Here is a 22,192-nt window from a genome sequence, read left to right as displayed (position 1 = left end):
CATACTTTGTATATTATTTTTTGTCTATGTTTTAATATTTTTGTACTTTTTTGCTAAAGTAGGCCTACTGTTACTTTTGTACATTTTGAATACTTGAGCTGTTTTATGTTTCCTATATTCCTTTGTTTGTCCCACCCTTTCTTTGAGTGTAATGGAACAGCTGAAACTTGAATTTATTTTGGAATCAATAAAATGTCTAACTAATTTATCATCTCATCTTTAATCTACAAATATTGAATTATCAGCAAATGTTATTACTTATTCCAACCATGTTAACTCCCCTCAAGTTATATGGCCTACTTAGTTTTATATTTTACAAGATAGCCGGAACTTCAGTCAGTAGATCTGGCTTGTATTATGCAAGTCTGTGAAAAGACCCCGCCCTGGGGGTGTCATTTTGAGATGAGCCTAAATTTTTTTTTTTTTAAACAAAACTTTAACCCATTAAAGCCTGGAAATATAAATTATAGCAAGAAATTCTAATTTTTTGGAACTGAAATGTTTATTTCACTCTCTACTGAAATCCCCCCCCAAAATATCCAGATTTCCATAAAGTTGAACATATTTTTTGTATCTCATTTGATACATTAGGTGTTTTTGGTAACTGATAATTCACTTGAAGGTGTTTTTATAATTTATCAGATTGTATTCATATCTTTTTTTTTTAGTAATTTATTGATCATATTGATTAGATAGAGGTATAAAAGTATGTATTAAATATGATACAACAGGCTTTAAGGGGTTAAGCATAGCAAAGATGAAAAAGAGTTGCCTACAAAACTGTAAATCTACACTGGGAAGCACATTTTACAGTGGGCAAAATTGGGATACATTAAACAATTCAAACTATAAATCAGTGATATGATATTGGTTTGAGGCCACAGCTGATCTACAGATGAGGGTATTAGGCCACCCGCATGAAAATTTCAGTTTTTCCCAAGTATTTCTCAAGTGCTGTTAAACAGAACAAGGAATTATAACAGCCTGCAGTCAGTTGTTGTAACGTTCAACAAGGCTTGGACACGTCTCCCGAGGAATCATAGCCTGTTCTTCTTTGGCCCATCTGTCAAGCTCCTTGAGATTTGATGGTCTTCAGGCAAGGACCTTAGTTATATGGTTCTTCCTTCTTTCGTCAAACATAAGCAACATCTCTATGGCCAAAGAGTTCTAGTTTGTTCTCATCTGACCAAAGGACATGCTTCAGTATAGATAATCTTCCCCCAGGTTGTCCTTAGCATACTTCAGTCTGGACTAAAAGTGTCCCCTCTGCAGAAGTGGAGTTTTTCTTGGTTTGCAACCTCGTAGTCCATTCATGTGCAAGGCTCTAGTGATTGTCTTCTTTGAGACTACAATTCCTGTGGCTCGACAAAAAGGTCAGTTCTAAAAGGGGCAAATAATATAGATCGTGGTAGTTTTTGTGAAATAATTTTGTTTCAATGTGCAATGTACAACGTAAGCATCCAAAATAAAACTAAGATACTTGGAAATGCTGTGTTAAAAATGACTTGCGCTGCTTTCCAGCCCTTGGAAAATACTTGGAAAAAACTGAAATATCCATGGGGGGTCTTATAATTTCATCTTCATCTGTATGATAACCTGTAGATAGAGGAGCGACCCCTGCTCATATAATCACAAACGAGTGCTGTGCTGGCCTGCGGAGCTGTATAAACACATCCAGAAACCTTTAGGTCAAAGCATAAGCCATAGTTTTATTATTTGAAATGCGAAATGAGATGAAAAAGGTTTGTTTTCATAATTTTAGCATTATTTTCATCTCTAAAACCAGCACAAGCCAGAAAATTAGTTCTCCCTGTTACTCTCTGAGGTTTTAGTCAAATCACACAAATACATGAACCTCTAGCTGATCAGCAATTTCTTTCCCAAACTGGCACAAATACTCTTTTATTTATTCTACGTATCTTTCTAAGACAGATGATGAAGTTAATTTGGATATTTTTCAATTAATTTTTCTCCATATTTTTTATTCACATACCCATTTCAACAGTAATCTTAATTGTTAAAGCTTGCTGTAAGACCAGACTAGCAAATGGCACTGGACCCTCAATTAGGTTAGGCTTGTTTTAGTATACAAGGGCACACAAAGTGGCAAATTTCATTTTCTGAACACAATTTATTTCAGTATTTTAAAAAAGCCTTGGCAACATTTTATAGACTTGGTCGTTAAGGGCCTAGCTACTACACTGAGGTATAATAGGCATCTAAAGTGCAGGATAAAGTAGTTTTTTACTGACAGTGAAATGTAATACAGAATAATGGTCAACATAGCCTTACAACACAAGAAGTAAGAATTGTGCGTGATTATATAACCTCTAAGTTTGACCACAGCATCTGAGGCTTCATCCTTCATAAGAAACTCCATTGAATTTCCTTAAAGCTACACTTAATCTTTTGCATAGAACAATGAAAATCTATATTTTTTATGTCTAAACATCTTTGGGGGCTGTGTACACACAACAGAGAGTCTATCTGTACAGGTAGTCTGCTTGTATGTTGGCTGCTATCTCAGCCTCCCATCGGTCTCCATTGTTGAGCAGCTTTTCTTTGTTGTACAATAGCTCCTCATGAGTCTCTGTGGAGAACTCAAAGTTTGGACCCTGGGGGGAGAATTAAGGAAAGAACACATATTTAGTGTCTGTAGGCCTGATAAAAAAAAAAAAAAAAAAAATGATTAAAAGTTCCATGCTCATTATTTGGGATCTAATGGTGTGTTGAGAGCACAATCCCAATTTGAAAACAAATAATAATTTCCCCTTTAGCAAAAAAGGAAGTGACTATTAGGTGAGAAATTTGCATGATTAATCTTCTGTGTTTTCACTGGTAGTCAAAGAAATCAGATTTACTCTGTTTTCTCACAGCTGAACAACCACCATCAGCTCAACATTATCTACTAATCAGTACTAATAGTCTAATCCTTACCTCAACAATGGCATCAACAGGACAGGCTTCCTGACAGAAGCCACAGTAGATACATTTGGTCATATCAATGTCATAGCGTGTAGTTCTCCTGCTGCCATCAGCTCGAGTTTCCGCTTCAATGGTGATGGCCTGGGGTAAATGTGGGGATGTAAAAGAGAAGACAAAATCAAAATTTAGAGATGAATGACATCACCAGGTTTGTGTAACCCAGTGAAAATTTCATGTGTGCATTACAAAAACTATTCAAGATCTGTTTATGTGCAGAAACAGGGAAACAGATGCTAGGATATAGAAGAAACAGCTCAAAAATTACACAACTAAAGCCTGCAAAATAGACATTTCAGTCAGGAACAATCTCATCATACATTTAACCGTTTTATTGCAAATTGATATACAGTATTACTTGGAGAGGAAGGCTCTGCTCAAAAGATGCTCTCTGGGTTAGTCAGGCAGCATGCTTTGACTTTCAAGGGAGGACATGGCTAGAAACCCCCATATGGATAGATACACGTATGAAAATGTGTATTGAATACGATAAAAGTAGTTCAAAAGCAGGTAATCCATAGTGTGAATCTAAATATGAGGGTGCAACAACCTTTGTACTATAAAGGAGAAGGCTGGGGTGGAGGAGGTTAAGCTTTGCCAGCAGTAGCAGCATGGTGAATCAGCATTAATGTAAGCAAGGATTAGTGAGAAGTACGTAATGCTTAAACACGCCACAGTGCTGGGAGGAAGAGCTGTGATTGTGAGAACTGTGGGGCGATAATAAGGATCAGCTGGCTGTCAGCTGATCACTGCTGGGCGTATGACAACCGTGTCCTGCATGAACTAACTCTTGGCTTCATAATAGAACATTTTTTCAAGATTAACAAAGATAACGTCTTGGGTTAATTTTGAAAAATAAACAATTGTAAGACCTCTATATGCACATTTATATAGTTCAGTCAGTAAAGCAATAATACAGAGTCTTTGTGTTCACCTGAGCTGGGCAGATGGCTTCACACAGCTTACAGGCAATGCAGCGCTCTTCTCCATTAGGGTAGCGACGGAGGGCGTGCTCACCACGGAAGCGAGGAGACAAAGGGCCCTTCTCAAACGGGTAGTTGATGGTGGCAGGTTCACGGAAGAGGTAACTCATTGTCATCCCCAAACCTGCAAGAAAGTGTTATCAGAGAGACCAAGACTGTTAAGACTCATATATGGTGTTTTCCTACATGCCAGCATCTCCTGAAAATCTAAGGAAAAACAGGCAAAAACCAGTGTCAAAGTGTTAGATGCTGTTGCTTTGAGCACCATTTCCTCATTGCCCTTTTTACATGATGTCCCCCCTCCTCAAAGACCCATCCTCCTGTACAAAAGGAAAGTCTGCAAGAACTCAGTGGCAGCCTGTCCTGATATTTTCAAAACACTTTTCAGGAGTGCTAGTGTGAAAAAGCTACAGGACAGTAGTGGTGTTGCTCACCATATTTAAACAGCCATTATTTTCCTCTGACATCACAGTCTCATGCTCAGCTGTGGTTCAGTTTTGTTCCAGACAACAAACATCAACGTTAGTTATCTAGAAATTTACGTAATTCCTATTCTCAAGTGCTTAAATACTTTATGATGTCTAAAAGCAGCAAGTTATCTAATATGTTGCTTTAACTTTGCATTTGGTCGAGTGTTCAGATGATCCTTGTTTATTGTTTTTGGGTACTGAAAATTCAAGAATTGATAGTATACTGGTCAAATCCCCTACTTCTAAATAATTTTAGACCAGCAATACAGCAGCAGAAGATTATAATATCATTTGATAGTGAGATTAGAGTAAAGGGCAGTCACGTCGTGACTATTTAGTATATTTTTACTGTCAGAGAATCAGATGTAAATGACTAAAATTGGTAAATGTTTGATACATTCTAACATCTCTACACTGTCTAGGACATGTAGCTGCTTATTTAGGATGAAAGCTTAAATCTTAAAAACAAGTCAGAGTTATGTTGGATGTTTTTTAAAGGAAGGTGAACTATACTTTTCTGGCGGGTTATTTCTGGAATAAATTTATTATTGGTTGTTCAAATTGTGTTCAGTAAACTTCACTCTCACACACATGAATATTTACAAAAAAGACTACAAGAGAAAGTATTTGACTTTACTCATCAGTCTTGGATATTTTGTAGTTCTATGTCTTTATTTCCTCAATCTCATGAAGTCACGCCAAACTTAGACAATTATTTCCAGCCACACTTGTGTACTTATGACTACTTGGGGCAAAGGAACCTGTCATTTTCTCTGACAGTATGACAAATACAATTTTGCTGAAAATGTATGGCACAGAGGAGACATATCAGATTGTGACTAGAATACTGACAATGCTTGCTTGAGATCAGATCTTATCACAACAATAAAAAATCGAAATCATATGTTTGTGTGATGCATGACCTCTGAAGAGTTCGGTCCAGAGAAGAGTTGTTGCAGCCCTGTCAGTGATAGATTTCAGGTCTGTTGGTACCTCCTGTGCATTGACATACTCTACAAAGGGAGCATGGATGTGATGAGTGAATAGTAAGATAGTTTCAAATGTGGCTCATCAACTGAAACACTTAAGTGCTGGACTTACTATAGCCATTTCTTTGCACACTGAGACCGAAAGACCGCTTGACACCAGGACCAAATCCAAACGTGCCTGTAAATAAACACAAATTAATTTGACAGTGCCTAATTTTGTTCTTAGTATTAGGCTGCATATTTGCTGCAGAATTACCTGGCTTTGAGTAACAGTAGAGAAGGCGCAGACTCAGAGCAGCCGACATCTGTGCAGAGAGGAGACATGAAACCATGTAGACCTACACCACATTCCAAATTATTATGCAAATTATATTTTTATCCTATTTTCCTAAATATTAATGCAAACCACAGTCAAAAAAATTTTCATCAGCTGTTAGAGCATAATTCAAATGTTTCTGAACAAACTTCATAATGACAACAATTATTTTGTTTTTAAATTAAAACCTCAAAATGCACTGTTCCACATTATTATGCACAACAAAGTTTTAAAACATTTTCTAGGTTGTAAGGAACTGAAAATGGTCATGTGTTGAATTTGCAGCATTAGGAGGTCATATTTACTAAAATCAAAGCTATTTCAATCAAAAACATCTTAACAGGCAAAGTTACACGTTGACATAGGAGCCCTTCTTTGATATCACCTTCATAATTCTTGCACCCATTGAACTTGTGAGTTCTGCTGGATTTTCTTTGCAAGATGCCAGAATATCCTCCCAGCGCTGCAGTTTTGATGTGAACTGCCTCCCATCCTCATAGATCTTTAGCTTGAGGATGCTCCAAAGGTTCTCAGTAGGGTTGAGGTCAGGGGAGGATGGGGGCCACAGCATGAGTTTCTCTCCTTTTATGCCCATAGCAGCCAATGACACAGAGGTATTCTTTGCAGCATGAGATGGTGCATTGTCATGCATGAAGATATTTTTTCTACAGAAGGCACTGTTCTTCTTTTTGTACCATGGAAGAAAGTGGTCAGTCAGAGACTTAATATTTTCACACCTTCAGGGACCCTAAAGGGGGCCTACCAGCTCTCTCCTCATGAATCGGGCCTAGAACATGACTCCACCACCTCCTTGCTGACATCACAGCCTTGTTGGGACATGGTGGCCATCCACCAACCATCCACTACTCCTCCATCTGGACCATCCAGGGTTGCACAGCACTCATCAGTAAACAAGACTGTTTGAAAATGAGTCTTCATGTATTTCTGGGCCCACTGCAACTGTTTCTGCTTGTGAGCATTGGATAGGGCAGCCGAATAGTAGGATTATACACGACTGCAAGCCTCGGGAGGATCCTACACCTTGAGGTTGGTGGGACTCCAGAGGCACCAGCAGCTTCAAATACCTGTTTGCTGCTTTGTAATGGCATTTTAGCAGCTGCTCTCCTACTCTGATGAATTTGTCTGGCAGAAATCTTCCTCATTATGCCTTTATCTACATGAACCCATCTGTGCTCTGAATCGGCCACAAATTTTTTCACAGTACGATGATCACGCTTAATTTTTCATGAAATATCTAATGTTTCATACCTGTCCAAGGCATTGGCTGCACTATTTGACACTTTTCAGCAGCAGAGATCCTTTTCCTTTACCATATTGCTTGAAACCTGTGGCCTGCTTAATAATGTGGAACGTCCTTCTTAAGTTGTTTTCCTTTAATTGGGCTTACCTGACAAAATAATTATCACAGGTGTCTGAGATTGATTTTAAGTGATCCAGAGAGCCCTGAGACACAAAACCATCCATAAGTTTTCTTTTTTTTTTTTTAAGGTATATTTTTGGGCTTTTCGTGCCTTTATTAGAGGGAGGACAGTGGACCGAGTCGGAAACAGGGAAGAGAGTGGGGAGAGACATGCAGGAAATAGTGCCACAGGCCGGATTTGAACCCGGATCGCCTGTGCACATGGTGCGTGCCTTAAGCACTCAACTACTGGCGCGCCAAAACCATCCATGAAAAAGAGAGACGTGAAGAGTGGAGGAAGACATGCAGCCAACCGTACATAGCCAATCATAAGGCTAAATTATCTTTTTTTTTTCAAGTGCTTTTAATGGGAACACCCACATCAGGAAAAGTGGTGTTGTCTGCTGCAACTTCACACACTCCAGCAGGAGAGAAATGAAACTTAAAACTAGAGGTGCACTAACAAAGAAGTGAATACACAGAGACTCAGAAAAAAATTATGTGATCTTGTGCACAGACATGGGGTGAGGATGCTGTCAAAGAAGGAGAGTTGTTTCTACTGAACATGCATTTAAATGTGTTATCTCTTCTATATTTTGTAATATCGGGATATAATAGGCTATTGCTACCTCAAAGAGTAAATACATTAATAAAAAAAATTAGATACCAGCATATAAATTTTCGGCCATATCACTAAGCCCTACATGATAGTATAGCAAAGATGCTCCATTTAAACCATTTTTGTTGTAAAGTAAATTCACTAGTGCCAGCAGAATGCATATGTTTTGTGGGTAAGAGTGGGCTTGACCAGTCAGATGTTGCTGTGACCCTCTAGGATTGTAGGTAATGTATTACTGTTGACACAGATAAACCGTTTTTTCTTAAAACATGGTTTTAAGAAAAAACTACCCTTTTTTAATCATTTGTATTTTTTTTAACAATCTTTATTTTCCACATAATGCACAATACACTGTAGCATATCCCAAGCAGTGCAACCCTGAAGGCCTAATCTTGCTCCTCAAATCCATCCTCTTACGTCAGCGGTTTGAGACGTTTATGGCAAGTCCTCAGAATCGGAAAAAATGAGACTCTTTAGTTTGACTAACCGTTGCGTTAACATTGACATTAACATTAAAGCAGACAGAGCTGCACATACAACCTGATATATTTTAGCGTATAAAGCAAGACTGTGATTGCTGACTGACGAGAAGACATGAATCAATAAAAATGTTACATAGTGTCGAGGTTGTCCTTTTAATCGCAACAGATGGGCAGACATCTCTGCTAATGCGTTAACCGGCATCCCCTTCAACGATATTTCGGATACTAAGTGAAAGTAAGTAAAATTAAGTACCCTAACCGTTGGCAGAATTGGTCCGTTATTACATCATCAGCACGCAGTTTGTCTGTTCACCGAGTTGGTTAGATTTCCTCTATAAATCAGACGTCATATCGTTACATTATCGATTTATGACTACTAATCCAGTCCTAAAGTGTCAACCTCGTAAACTAACTCCAATAAAAGTTAGAAATTCAGGGCATTATACTGGAATGACCCCTGTCCGATTAGGCTGGTTCTAATTTTCAGAAACCTTATAATTACAAAAAAAAAAATGTCCTAACGTGGTTATCCTGGGAAACCCTTCCCAGCTTAGTCCTCACCCTTGCCTGACCCTGAACAAAGTGCCTCAAAAAAGATTATTTTCTCGCCCTCACTACAATTCCATGAATTAACCTAAAACCTAAACCAGTTCAAGTGTATACACTTACCTCTCCCACAGCTTTAGATAAGCAACAACACGGGCAGGCAGCAGTCCCTGAACTGCGCAATTGTTTGTTGCGTTAAAGGGCTGTTCGTAATTCCAATCTTCGGTTAGGTAATCACCGTATAAAAGCACCCTTAGTTTAATTCCACCAATAATTTAGATGGCATCTTAGAAAAATGTATTTGCACGGCTGCATACAGCATTATTAATCAGTTTTATCCGGAGGAAGCCCTGACTCACACACTGAAGACCTTTTCATTCTGAATGGAGTTATAATTACACTTTGGAAGTCAAAATCCTGAACCTGAGATACCAACACTCCAGTTTTTGCTGTGCCCAACTGCTTTGTGGGAGGTGATATGGAACTTTTCTCTAACTATTTGCTACTGTGTAGTTAACAAAGGTGGAAAAATAAAAAAGTATTGTAATGAAGTAAAAGTACATTTATGCTGGTCAAAACTTACTTACGTCGAAGTAAATGTACTGATTTCAAGTACCCAAAAAACTACTGAATTCCAGTAATCTTGAGTAATTTTATACATTTCTTTCTACCCCTGGTTTAGACCACTCATTCCCAAAGTTTAGCTTGCCAAAGAAGTTTGTAGAATTTCTCTGCTACAGTATTTAATGCACCTTTATGTCTGCGGTTCACATTATATCAAAATGGGGGGCTTCACTAACCTTGCAAAGCAGATGGATACGCCCGTTTCCTTGTTTTTCACTGGCGAATCCATCTTGCAAAGCTCCCATCTGAACCGTTTGAGCCCAGTAAGAAAGTGACAGGACCAATCAGCGACGAGGGGCAGTACTTTCAGCCGCAGCGGAGTCTGACGTAAACAAGCAGCAGCAAGAGCCAGTGCAGTTATGGAGGAAGACATTAGCGTGGATGTTACTAAAGCGCCAGTTTTAGCAGAACTTGACAACATTTCTTTGTTAAAAGAAGAACAAAGAACAGCAGTGAGTTGCTTTCTTTTCAAAAACGACAAAAGTCGAGTACTTACATGTCTACAGTCGCCATGTTTGCGTTATTCCTTAGTAGCTGCGCATGCGCAGTTCGATAGCAGCTGTGTTTTGTTGATCCTATAGGCCCATAGAGATGTGATAGACAGAACATTCACCCAATCACACTCCGAGTTTTTTTTTTTCAACTCCTCTGCCTTTTCTCAAACGTTTCCTATTGAAGCTTTTCCAGATGGATGTGTGAAACAAATCCATCTGGAATGTCAGGTTAGGGCTTCACCCTATAATGTATAATCACACTCATATCATCATCATAATAAAACACAACACAAGGCTCTACCAGCCACTTGGTGGCACCAGATCTAAAGTCACAGTTGTTGGTGCTTGTCTAATAAAAATAAATGCATTGTTCCAGACAAGATGAAGGCCAAATATGTGAAGAAAGCCACTGTGATGGAGTGAAGTGGCTTCTTCCAGGCTTGTGAAATAAAAAGCATCAGGTCTGGACCAAACTGAGTCCAGAATTAAAATTATCTTAGCTTGCACCAGACATCAGCTTAACCTAGAAACAAAGGAAGGCACAGAAGGCAGACTTGATATTTAAAAAAAAAAAAAAAAAAAAAAAAAGTTGCTTGTACCTTGTAAAAAGTGGGTAATCAGGAAAAAAATTTGGGAATCACTGTTTTGGACAACAAGATGGTTATTGAGCTCACATAAGGTTGGATTGGGTGAATTCATTCAGTAACTGGAAAACACGTATGCTAAAGAAATTTACTTTCATGTAATAAAAATACACTTTCCCAGAAATATCTGCCAAGAACAGTCCAAAACTGTAGAAAATTAGTTGATGACCCCTGCTAGTGTTGTGGTCAGATGACCAGAAACACACTCAACTCAACAACTCTGATGTAATCTTTGATTAACCATATTTGAGCAACTCTGTATCACCCCCATTATTGATAAAAAAAGACAATTTTGTAATTTTTATCTCCTAATATAGAAAGGAGAAGCTGAGTGAGTAGTGTAATACATTTGTAACACACTGAGTGAGTAACTGAGTGAGAGAGAGAGAGAGAGAGAGAGAGAGAGAGGAAGTTGGTCTTCCTCTCTCATCATTGGTGTTTCTCACACTTCACTCCTCAGCAAGCGCTCAAACAGAAACGGAAATGTAAAAGGTAATCAACTTTAAATTTATCTGACTGAAAACTGTCCAAATAATGTTTGTTTGCCTGGCAGAAAAAGTATTTTAACTACTTTACACTAAAAACTATAAAAATTGAGACAGATGTCATGAATTTGAGCTCACTAATAGGCTGATAGTAAAGCATTTAGCTTACATTAAACATGATGATTCCCAACATTGCTTTGTTTATTTAGCTCTATTCTTTTAGTGATACTTTGTTTACCTTGAATAAATGTGCTCCAGTGACAGCAAAGCTGTCGTAGTCACTGATGCAGGACAATCCCATGTTCTTCTAGATCATCGAACATTTGTCTTCTAGTAAGATGTTGAGCCCATCGAGTCCAGCCCAGAGGGTCAGTGAAGAGGACACCTCTGGATCTGATACACGGTCAGATGTTGGCCAAGAACCTGAGACAGACCGGTTTGGCTTCATTCTGACTAATGGATCCACAGCTGGGTGAGCAGTTCCACATTTGTGCCTGTGAGCTGTTTCTGTTCTGTGATTAAACATGGCACCCAGACCAAAACCAGGTATACTGGTTCTTTGTTTTCAGACTGCTTATGGTGGTTATAGGATTAGGGACTTGCATCCTAAAGTAAATAATACTCTAGAAAACCTCTAATATGTTTCTTCCTGCTCTTTCAAGATGATACCGAAATGGGCAAAGTCAAATAATACAAAAGACATTACCAAAGAAATGTTTGTAAATTTTTTTCCAGTTCTATATTTTGGTATTCTCACTATCAGAAACAATCCAATTTCCTTTTTAAATTATAAGAGTATTTATTTTGATACGCTGTTAATTAATTCAAATAATAAATACACGATATTTGAGCCAATAATAAGCCAGATATTATTTTATATATGACAATTACATGAGTATTCAGACCTTTTGCAAAAACACTGGAAATTTAGCTCAGGTACCTCCCACTGCTCCTGATTGAGGCTGAGATGTTTCTACACCTTGACTGGAGTCCAGCTGTGATAAAGTAAAGTAATTGGACATGTTTTAAAAAGGCACACACCTCTCTATAGAAGGTCCTCTTCCATTTGAGATTTATGGAGGCCACTGTGCTCCTGGGAACTGTCACTGCAACAGAATATTTTCCCCGGATCTGTGTCTTGCAAAAATCCTGTCTTTGAGCTCTGCAGGCAGTTCCTTTGACCTCATGGCTTGGTTTCTGCTCTGATACGCATTGCTGACTGTGAGGCTGTCTATAGAGAGGTGTGTGTCTTTGCAAATCATGTCCAGTCAATTTAATTTACCACAGGTGGACTGCAGTCAAGGTGTGGAAACATCTCAGCAAAGGTCAAGAAACCTGAGCAAATTTTGGGGTTTTTTGCAAAGGGTCTGAATACTTAAATCAGTGTGATATTTCAGTTTTTAAGTTTTTATAAATTAGCAACAATGGTGGGGTACTTAGTGTTTATTAATAGGAATAAAAATGAGATTCTTTTTTACTGTAGCATCAGGCTGCAACCTAACAAAAGTGAAAAAGGAGGAGGGGGTCTGAATATTTTCTAAATGCACTGTATAAAAAAAAAATCTGACCCTATTAATGTCTACACCTATTACCATCGTAGGGTTGACGATAACATGAACTGTGAGCATCTCAGCCTTTAAAGGATTTTCAGGATTACACTGTTTTATTCAAATGATAAAGTAAAATTATCCTGCATTTTACAAAAGGAAAGGGATCAAAACAAACTGTATTCTCTGTTTAAAAAAAAAATAAATAAAAGTTTGACATTCAGGTTGTGTGCCACCGCCTAATGCTCACTAATCTATTTTCCAGTTATTTCTGTAAATGTCACAGGTGATGATTAAGATTTGTTATCCTGATAGCTGAAACACTATCATATTAATAGATCATAGGTTACCTTCAAAGTAGCAGCTGTTTAGTGAATCTCTAAATCTATAGCATGGGCCAAATGAGAGAAACATAGTGAGCAAGAGAGATAAACCCAAATTAATGATAAACTTTCCGACTTATGATGAGAGAATTATTCAAGAGTGGTCATTTGTAAAGGATCATCAACAAAACTGCTACTTTGTTTAAAAATAGACATGCTACAGGAGTGGATTTAACTAAAACAGGAGAAAAAAGCTTTAACCCATGGTACAATCATGAAAAAATCTGCATGTGCAGTCTTTATGTGGATTTTATGATTAACCAGGCCTGCAAAAACATGCTACCTGCATTAAACATTTCCCCATTGATAACATCCTGACCTGTTGCTATGGAGACTTTAAACTGCTAACGCGTGGTTTTCCTGTTTCCTGTCTTGAATTTGCGGGGTGCTGACTTATACAATGAAAACAGAGTGAATGTGCATGCAGCTGCTCTGTGTGGCAGCATGAAGGTTTCAAGTTTCGCTGTTAATTTGTATTGTTCAATCAGCGTCCACTAAACCCAGATTTGTTTTCTAATTAACTAATGTGGCATTTCTTTTTTTTTGCTGTCAGGTGTGTGGGCCCAGCTCCTGAGCTGGTCAGGCAGAGGGAGGCCAAATGGATTAACATCATTAGCCAGTGGGATCATATCTTGTTTAAGAAGACTCATAAGGTGTGTCTCAGTTGAAGTAAATATCTAACTTAAAGGTTTCAGTGCCTCTTCGTGGATTATTTTCTTACATGATTGTTTAACTGTGTTGTTAATGTTACATCAGGTCAAAGTGCAATGTCAGAAAGGCATCCCTGCCTCTCTCAGAGCAAAGTGCTGGCCTCTGCTGTGTGGAGCAACTGACAAGATGAAACAAAACCAAACTCTCTACCAGGCAAGAAACCTGCACACAGTCATGTGGTGAATGTTTGCAGATCAGCAGCTACAAACAAGAGTCCGGTGACCCATCTCAATCATAGTAAATAATGTATCGACTAAAGTGTCATGTCCTCGCATACTGAATCACTTTTAAGAAAATCTGACCAACAGTTGTCTGTTTTCAATTGTGAGGAATTTGTTGCTTTTCCCTGCTTTTAAAAAACTAATGAATATAAATCTAATTATCTAAAGCACCTAGCCAAAACCATGCTCATCTTTGACACACTTTTTAGCCTTTCACATTGATACAGTAGATAATAACAGAAATACAATAGTCAAAAGTGTACACTAACCTTGTTTTTACTCCTTTGTTAGTCTCTGGATTCGCAGCCTGCTCTGCAGAGCTGGGTGGATGTGATTGAGAGGGACCTGGACCGACAGTTTCCTTTCCATGAAATGTTCCTCTCCAAGGATGGACATGGGTAGGAAACACTTCATACCTTTATCTCATTCTGCACACAAGGGGACATAAAAATCCTGATGTTTCCATATGTCTGAGTAGCTGCACAATCACTACATCTTCAAATTCATGCTTTTGTTCTTCTGTCGCAAAATTGGAAACTAAGCGGTTAAACAAAGAGAGTTTCTCTCTAAACATTGTGAAGTTGAACTTATGCTTCATGTTTGTTTGTTTGCAGGCAGCGTGGTTTGTTCCGGGTGTTAAAAGCTTACACTCAGTACCAACCAGAAGAGGGTTACTGCCAAGCACAGGGCCCAGTGACTGCAGTGCTGCTGATGAACATGCCAGCTGAGGTAGAGATCAACAGCACAGTGCATACTGCTGTCCAATAAAAAGCAGCAAACCCCAAATCAAAATAATAATAACATGACTCTTGGCATCTTGTCTCATTGTGCAGACTTTGCTTCAGAGGCGTCACTACTAAAATATAACAGCTTTAACTGACATTGTTAACTATATTTATGTTTGTCTGAAACATGAAAGACTGCTGTCACAAGTAGTGTCTGCCATGATCCATCTTACCTCATATGACCCTGGTAGGAGGCGTTCTGGTGTTTGGTGCAGATCAGTGAGCAGTACCTGCCAGGATACTACAGCCCACTTCTGGTGAGGACCTGCAAATATTTACTCATTCATAAAGTGCATCTTATCTCTCTTATTGATACCTACAGTGCCTATAAAAAGTATTCCCCCCCCCCTTGGATGTTTTACCCATTTATGGATTTTATAAATTAATCATTGTCAATATGATTGGCTTTATTTTTAAACAAAAAATAGCCAAAAACTCTGCCTAATGGCAAAGTAACCACCACAGATTTCTTCAAATAAATGTCAATCAAATAAAAATATGTATTGTAAAATCTGTAAAGTCTGTGTGGATAGGTCTCAGTCAGGCTTGCACATATGGACCATGCAAATTTGAATCAATTTCTCTTTGTAAAACTGCTCAAGCTCTGTCAGATGGCACAGGGATCAGGTAGGAACAGTCTTTTTCAAGTCCGGCAACATATTTTCTATCTGATTGAGGTTTAGTCTTTGACTCTGCCACTCCAGAACATTCACCTTGTTGTCTTTAATACATTTCTGTGTAGCTTTCATTGTATGCTCCTGGTCAGTGAATAAGATTGTTGTCAAGGATTTTCCTATATTTTACCCTCCACCGTTAGAAGCCTCCAAGAGCCGGCTGCCAAGTGACAAACCCACAACATGATGCTGCCACCATTGTGTTTCACAGTGGAGGCGGCGTGTTTGTGGTGATGTGCACCGTTTGGTGTCCCCCAAACATAGCGTCTTGTCTGATGGCAAAAACAAACAAACAAAAAAAAAAAACAGTTGGCCTCATCAGCCCAAAGAACTTTATTCCACTTGACCATGGAGTTTCTCACATGCCTTTTGCAAACGCTTATCGAGATTTAATATGAGTTTTCTTCAACAGTGGCTTTCTCTTTACCACTCTCCCATAAAGCTTTGACTGATGAAGAACCCAGGCAACACTTGTTGTATACAGAGTCTCTCCCATCTCAGCTGCTGAAGCTTGTAACTCCTTCAGAGTAGTCATAGCTGTCTTGGTGGTCTCCCACTAGTCTCCTTGTTGCACTGTCACTCAGTTTGTGAGGACGGCCTGATCTAGGCAGATTTACACGTGTCATATTCCTTCCATTTCTTGATGATGCATTTAACTGAGCTCTGAGGGATGTTCAGTGCCTTAGAAAAAAAAATTTATCTATCCCCTGACTTATACTTTTCAACAACCCTTTCTCTGAGTTGCTTGGAGTGTTCTTTTGTCTTCCAAATTATACTGACCAAGATTGATTTATAAAATTACTAAAAGGGTAAAATATCCAAAGGATTAAATTCTTCTTATAGGCACTTTATTTAACGGTTGTACATAGACTGTACACAGACAGACTGGCATGTTCATTCAAACTCTGGTAACCAGGGCTCGAGATTGAGGATGTCCTGTTGTTCCAGGAATGATGCAAAAAAGTGCTTTGGATGAACAGAAATCTATACTGGGATGACATCAGGACAAAAGGGATTTTCTTGTGCATCTTTATAAAGTTATGCATTTATGTACAGTGCTTAACAAATGTATTAGACCACCTGTCATATTTGTCTCAGAGACCATCCAGCATCATGAAGTACTTTAATGCGGACTCTTTCATTTTCACTGTGCTCTCCACGTTTTACCATTTTGAACAGGAATGAGGGATTTCAAACTGAATTCACCCAAATTTGAGCCGGCTCACTGGGCTTCTCTGAGAAGTCAGAAATTAATCAAGCATAACATTCAAACACTAAAACTCATTTTTCTGTTCAGGAATGCAAGTAAATAACTATAATTTGACATATTAATCAAGAAATATTAATGTGCTTTACTATTTTTTCAGTTTTTTTGTAAATCAGTAAATTTGAAATTCATGGATAACAACAATAATTATAATTTTGCATTAAAAATATCATTTGGGTTAAAGAGCTTCTACACATTGGTGTATTAACCATTGCAGAAACATAAAAAAAGGATTTTGGTAATTACCAGTGCTGTTAATTTAGGGCAGCTGTGGCATAAACCTTACTTTGGTTGGGGTAAGGGTGGTCTAATATATTTGTTAAGCACTGTTTATGTTAATAATGTTGCTTAGAAAAATGCTAAACAAACCCATTAATCAGATGACCTGCTATAAATAATGTGAAATCTGATGGTTGCCATTGAAGATCACCTCCATACAATTGCATATAAGATAACTGAAAAAGACATATGGAAGCTGAATTAAAGACAAGAACTGATGGTTTTCTGTGTAAAACAATTACTTTTTAAAATGTTGACCTTGCAAAGCTGATTAGTCAGATTCCAAGTCTGTCATCAGGCAGATCCATCTTGCAAAGCTGCAGTCTGAAACTTTGTGCCCAGTCCTAGAATTGATGGACCAATCAGCATCTTTTGAGAAGAGTGAGGCAGTAGTTACAGGTGTGGTTTAGCTGCAATGTGATAAACAGTGGCTGTGAGTGAAATGACTATCTTGGACATAGCTATAGCAACAGTTTTTATAAGAACTGGACAGGACAATCTTTTACTGATATTAAAAACATTCACATACTCAGGAGGGAGTCCTGTTTGACGCTGCAATGCTGACCTGGGTCTTGAAAAGGACGTGTCCAGCTGCACACAAACACCTGCAGCAGCATGGGGTGGAGCCACTCATGTTTGCCACAGACTGGCTGATGTGTCTTTTCACACGCCATCTGCCCTTCAACACACTGCTGCGAGTCTGGGACCTTTTTTTCTGCTACGGTATGTCTGTCATACATTTCCTGAAAGGGAAGAAACACAATCTTAAAGCCTACACCATTTCATGTTTTGCTTTAATTCATATGGAGTTATTTGCATAATAGCAATGTGTTTTTTGAGATGCTTTTTATAGTAATTTTTCATATTATGACATCATTTACCTTTTGTCCTCCGGTCTGTGCAGGCGTGCGGGTGCTGCTCCAGGTGACGGTGGTGCTTGTCCGTCGGGTGCTTGGTCGGGCAGAACAGAGGAGGCAGTGTGAGGGTCAGATGGAGACTCTAGAGAGGCTGAGGGGGGTCAGGGATCAGGTCCAGGAGGAGGATGACACCTTCATAGCAGAGGTAAGACAAAACACTGCACCATCACTACAAGCTGGAAGATGAACTGAATTACTACTCAAAAATACTGGCATTTACTCACGGCCTTATTCCTGAACTTTATACTGTACCACAAAGACTTCTTCAAGTAGTGTTGTTATAAAGATGGATCTGTTGAAATTCCACTGCATCTGAAAATAATTCAGAATGCAGGAAAAACGTTCCATACAGAAGGCACTTGCTGTGAAAACACTCACACATTTGCAAATAATGTTTATGAAGGCCTCCTCATAACAGTTATTATCAATAAGATTTTTAAAAAATCTACCTTTCTGAACTCTAACCAGAGTAGAAAAACTCAAACACATGAGAAGAGAGACCTAAAAACCTGCTGATGTACTGGGAATTTCAACACAACCATCTCTAGGGTTTACAGAGAATGGTCTGAAAAAGGGAAAATATCCAGTGAGCTGCAGTGTGGACAAAAATGCCTTGTTGATGTAAGAGACCAGAAGAGAATGGGCAGACTAGTTCGGGATAATAGAAATACAAATGCACGTCAAATAATCACTTGGTACTACTAATGTATGTAGAATACCATCTCTGACGGCACAATACATTGAACCTTGAAGCAGATGGGCTACAGCAGCAGAAGGCCACACTGGGTGCCACTCCTGTCAGCTAAGAACAGGAAAATGAGGCTACAATTCACACAGGCTCAGCAAAATTGGACAATAGAAGATTGGAAACACTTGGCTTGGTCTGGATGAGTTCAGATGGTTGGGTCAGAATATGGTGTAAACAACATGAAAGCGTGGATCCATCCTGCCTTGTATCAACGGTTCAGGCTGGTGGTGGCGTAATAGTGTAGAGATATTTTCTTGGCCCTTTAGTACCAGCTGAGCATTGTTTTAATGCCACAGCCTCCCTGAGTATTGTTGCTGACCATGTCCATCCGTTTATGACCACAGAGTACCCATCTTCTGATGGCTCCTCCAGCAGGATAATGCACCATGTCACAAAGCTAAAACCATCTCAGAGTGGTTTCTTTAACATGGCAATGAATTCATTTTACCACAATGGCCTCCTAAGTCACCAGATCTCAATCCAATCCTTTGGGATGTGGTGGAATGGGAGATTTACATCACAGATGCCAACAATCTGCAGCAACTGCATGATGCTATCATATGGACCAAAACCTCAGAGGAATGTTAACAATACCTTGTTGAAGCTTTGGCACGAAGAATTAGGGCAGTTCTGCAGGCAGAAGGTGGTCCAACCCAGTACTAGCAAGCATCTAAACATTGACATGGGTCAATCTGGAGATGTGGCTGGCAAGTTTATGACTTATTTCATAATGGGGAATTGGCATGTGGACATCTTTTTCTTTGCTGCGAGTGTACATCCCCATGTTTTATGATTTCATGTTTTTTGAAGGGCATTCAGGTTGAATAGGACTCTTAATTTCCATATGAAGGAAATGTGATTCATTTGCCTTAAAATAACTGTCATGTTAAGCTCTCTTTATAAATCAAATGTGTTAACATTGGCTGCCCTGTTTGTAAATGGTAGCACGTGGTTTACAGTGTCAATCTTGACATAAATTGTGTAAAAAATTAAGTAAATATAATACAAGTTAAACTAGTGTTGTTCTTTCTTTTTCAGGTGTGCTCTGTACAACTCTCAGCCAAAGATCTGGAAAAACAAACGGAAAAACAGTTAGAAAAGTGGAGGAAAGACAGACCCTTATCCACCTTTGATCCCAGAGGCCGCTGCCACGGATATCAGATGGCGTGGGCAAGGGCTCGACACACAGAGGAAGAACGGGACAAGAGAGAGCGGGAGAAAGGGAACCTGTCCGTCCCAATCACTCGCTCAGCTTCCACTCTCTCCCTGTCCCCCTCCCTGCTTCATAGGTGGAGAAAAGGAGGGAAGGTGAATGCAGAGGAGTGGGAAGGCGGAGGTAAAGTTGTGAGGCATCTTTCAATGGGAGCAAAGGAGGACATGAGGGGCTGGACTGAGTTGCATGTTAAGAAAGTGAAGGAGGTACAGGAGGAGGAAGATGAGGAAGTTTTCGAAGAACATGAACATGAACTCTTGAAAATACCTGAAAATATGGACACCATCCAAAACATGCAAGAAGAGCATGAAGATGAAAAAGTCTGTTTAGAAGTAGAGACTGAAAAGACAATCAGTGAAGAGGAGGAAAGACAACTTAGAAAGACTGAAGAGAGTGAAACACTCTCTGAACAGACTGAAGAACCAAAACATGGTCCAACAGAAGACCAAAATGTTGAAAATATCCTTCAGATACCTGATTACACAATTCATCAGGAGCAAGATGAGGAGCTAAATTCTGACAGCCCATCACAAGTCCTGGAGCTGCAGAGTCAGGAAAGACAAGAGCAGGAGATTGAAGTGAAATCTGAAAATAAAGAGACAGAGAAACTTGAAACAGAAGGTGGACTACCAGATTTTATAGAGGAAAATCAGACTGAGGTACAGACAGATGATGATTCAGACCAAAAGACAGAGGCAGAGTCAGGAGGAGCCACAGATCGAAGTGAGGAGCAGGATGATGTGAAACCAGAGAACACAGAAACTGAAAATGTGCAACAAACGCAGGTTGAAACACCCCCCAAAGCAATAAATGAGACAAGTCCAGACACAGAGATAGACAGTGAGGCTCACATTGTCAGAGACACTGTTGATGAGATAGAGGCACAACAGCAACAAGAGGAAGAGAAAAGCTCACAAGAAGATGGATCTGAAGGAGAACATCTCTCTAATGAACAATCCAAGGAAATCGACCTGAAAGATGAGTCTTGCTTGCAGACAGAAACTGATGTACTGTCGCATGATTCAGTTACTCTGAACCAAATGGATCCAGAAATAGGGCAAAGAAATTTTTCAGAAGAACATGCTGATTCTGAGACAGAAGCGGAACCATTAATTCTGTGTTTGCCTGAATGCACTGAACAAAAAGAAAGTACTGGGTTAGAGGCTGAAAAGAACACTGCGGCTCAAACCCATGTAGTGATGGACAAAAATGAAGTTAGTTCAGGGAGAGAGAGTGACACAGCTACATGTGAATCTACACAGGAAGACGAAGAAGTAATTTCCACTGTAGGCTCAGAGGAAAAGGTTAACAACAGTCAAACACAAGCAGAGAAAGCAAAGACAGAGAGTGGAATCAACGAGGAGGCAACTGACATCACAAGACCTCTAACAAGTGCTGAGGAGATAGATGGAAAAAGTTTGGTGCCTGAGGAACCAAAAGTTCAAAACTTGAAGGAGGAAGAAATCTCAGAAAATCTTGAGGAAAACACACCAGGAGGGGATCATATCTGTAATCCCACAAACTCTCCAGAACCCGACAGTAACCTACAAATCAAAGAGAAAGAATCAAATTTTGAGCCGATTAACAGTGACCAAACACAACTATGCGGGCGTCGCAACAGCAAGTCTTCTGGTGATTTCTGCGTCCGCAAGTCATCTGCCACCCGTAGGTCCTGGTTAGGGCGCAGGCTGTCAGAAGATCTTTTCACCATGCCGCAGAAAACCAACCAGTCACAACTAATCTCCAATTCACACAGTGAATTACAAGCCAATCCTGAAGTTGTAAACCAAACGAAACCCGAAGAAATCCCCTCCCCACTGCCTGCAGAGGAGACCATTAAGACTCCTGCGCCGTCTGAGTCCCACCCCTCTAAACGTTTTGATTTCTTCCGCAGACTCAAAGGAGAACGGCCTAACAAAGCCAAGACCCCAATGCAGGTACCCACAATTGTAATTCAGGACTTCAGCGACGGAACAGGGACGGGGACTGTGGTCGAAGAAGAAGGGCAGGAGAAACTGAGCTCCAGGGAGAGGAGGAGGAGGCGCAGGGAACGAGAGAGGAAAGAGAAAGAGGAGGAGAGGTTGAGAAAAAAAAAAGAAAAGGAGCAGGAGAAAGAGAGGAGGAAACCGCAGACAAGAGGGAAAAGTTTCCAGGGGCAAAAAGAGAAAGGAAGCATCGATGAAGCTCAACATGTGAAGACAGAAGCTCAGTCATTCAGATATACTGCTCCTTATGCTGAGTCTTATTTTTGACAGAAAAAAATCATGTTTTTTTCTCTATCTGAAATGGTTACAGAAGTTATTTTAATCAAGTGGACTTACGTTGGTGGTTGATTTGATACTTGAATGTCTTAACATGTACATAACTAATAAAATACATTTACAAACTTTGGA

General features: G+C 39.4%; 2 protein-coding genes across 4 annotated transcripts; one reads left to right on the top strand and one right to left on the bottom strand.

Moving 5' to 3' along the window:
* Nucleotides 1–1,563: 1,563 nt before the first annotated feature.
* On the bottom strand, nucleotides 1,564–9,630 carry ndufs8b (NADH:ubiquinone oxidoreductase core subunit S8b). Of its 3 annotated transcripts, none has more exons than XM_041798148.1 (7): nucleotides 6,126–6,232; nucleotides 5,681–5,729; nucleotides 5,537–5,602; nucleotides 5,359–5,448; nucleotides 3,917–4,089; nucleotides 2,938–3,066; nucleotides 1,564–2,615 (listed from the first exon to the last, which is right to left on the bottom strand). In XM_041798148.1, the coding sequence occupies exons 1-7, from the start codon at nucleotides 6,144–6,146 to the stop codon at nucleotides 2,484–2,486; spliced, it is 660 nt and encodes a 219-aa protein (XP_041654082.1). In that variant the 5' UTR covers nucleotides 6,147–6,232; the 3' UTR covers nucleotides 1,564–2,483. The 3 variants fall into 3 exon arrangements, with proteins under 3 accessions (XP_041654082.1, XP_041654085.1, XP_041654084.1); XM_041798151.1 differs by lacking the exon at nucleotides 6,126–6,232 and adding an exon at nucleotides 9,608–9,630 and having other exon boundaries at nucleotides 1,567–2,615; XM_041798150.1 differs by lacking the exon at nucleotides 6,126–6,232 and adding an exon at nucleotides 8,931–9,091 and having other exon boundaries at nucleotides 1,571–2,615.
* A 1,380-nt stretch (nucleotides 9,631–11,010) lies between these two features.
* On the top strand, nucleotides 11,011–22,121 carry tbc1d10c (TBC1 domain family, member 10C). Its single transcript, XM_041797016.1, has 10 exons — nucleotides 11,011–11,061; nucleotides 11,389–11,526; nucleotides 13,538–13,637; nucleotides 13,741–13,848; nucleotides 14,208–14,314; nucleotides 14,531–14,645; nucleotides 14,893–14,958; nucleotides 17,455–17,644; nucleotides 17,826–17,983; nucleotides 19,625–22,121. The coding sequence occupies exons 2-10, from the start codon at nucleotides 11,393–11,395 to the stop codon at nucleotides 22,049–22,051; spliced, it is 3,405 nt and encodes a 1,134-aa protein (XP_041652950.1). The 5' UTR covers nucleotides 11,011–11,061; nucleotides 11,389–11,392; the 3' UTR covers nucleotides 22,052–22,121.
* Nucleotides 22,122–22,192: the final 71 nt, after the last annotated feature.

Source organism: Cheilinus undulatus, linkage group 10, assembly GCF_018320785.1.
Source record: "Cheilinus undulatus linkage group 10, ASM1832078v1, whole genome shotgun sequence".
NCBI lineage: Eukaryota > Metazoa > Chordata > Actinopteri > Labriformes > Labridae > Cheilinus > Cheilinus undulatus.
Note: the sequence above shows the minus strand (reverse complement) of the source record. Positions and strands in the feature narration are given on the sequence as shown.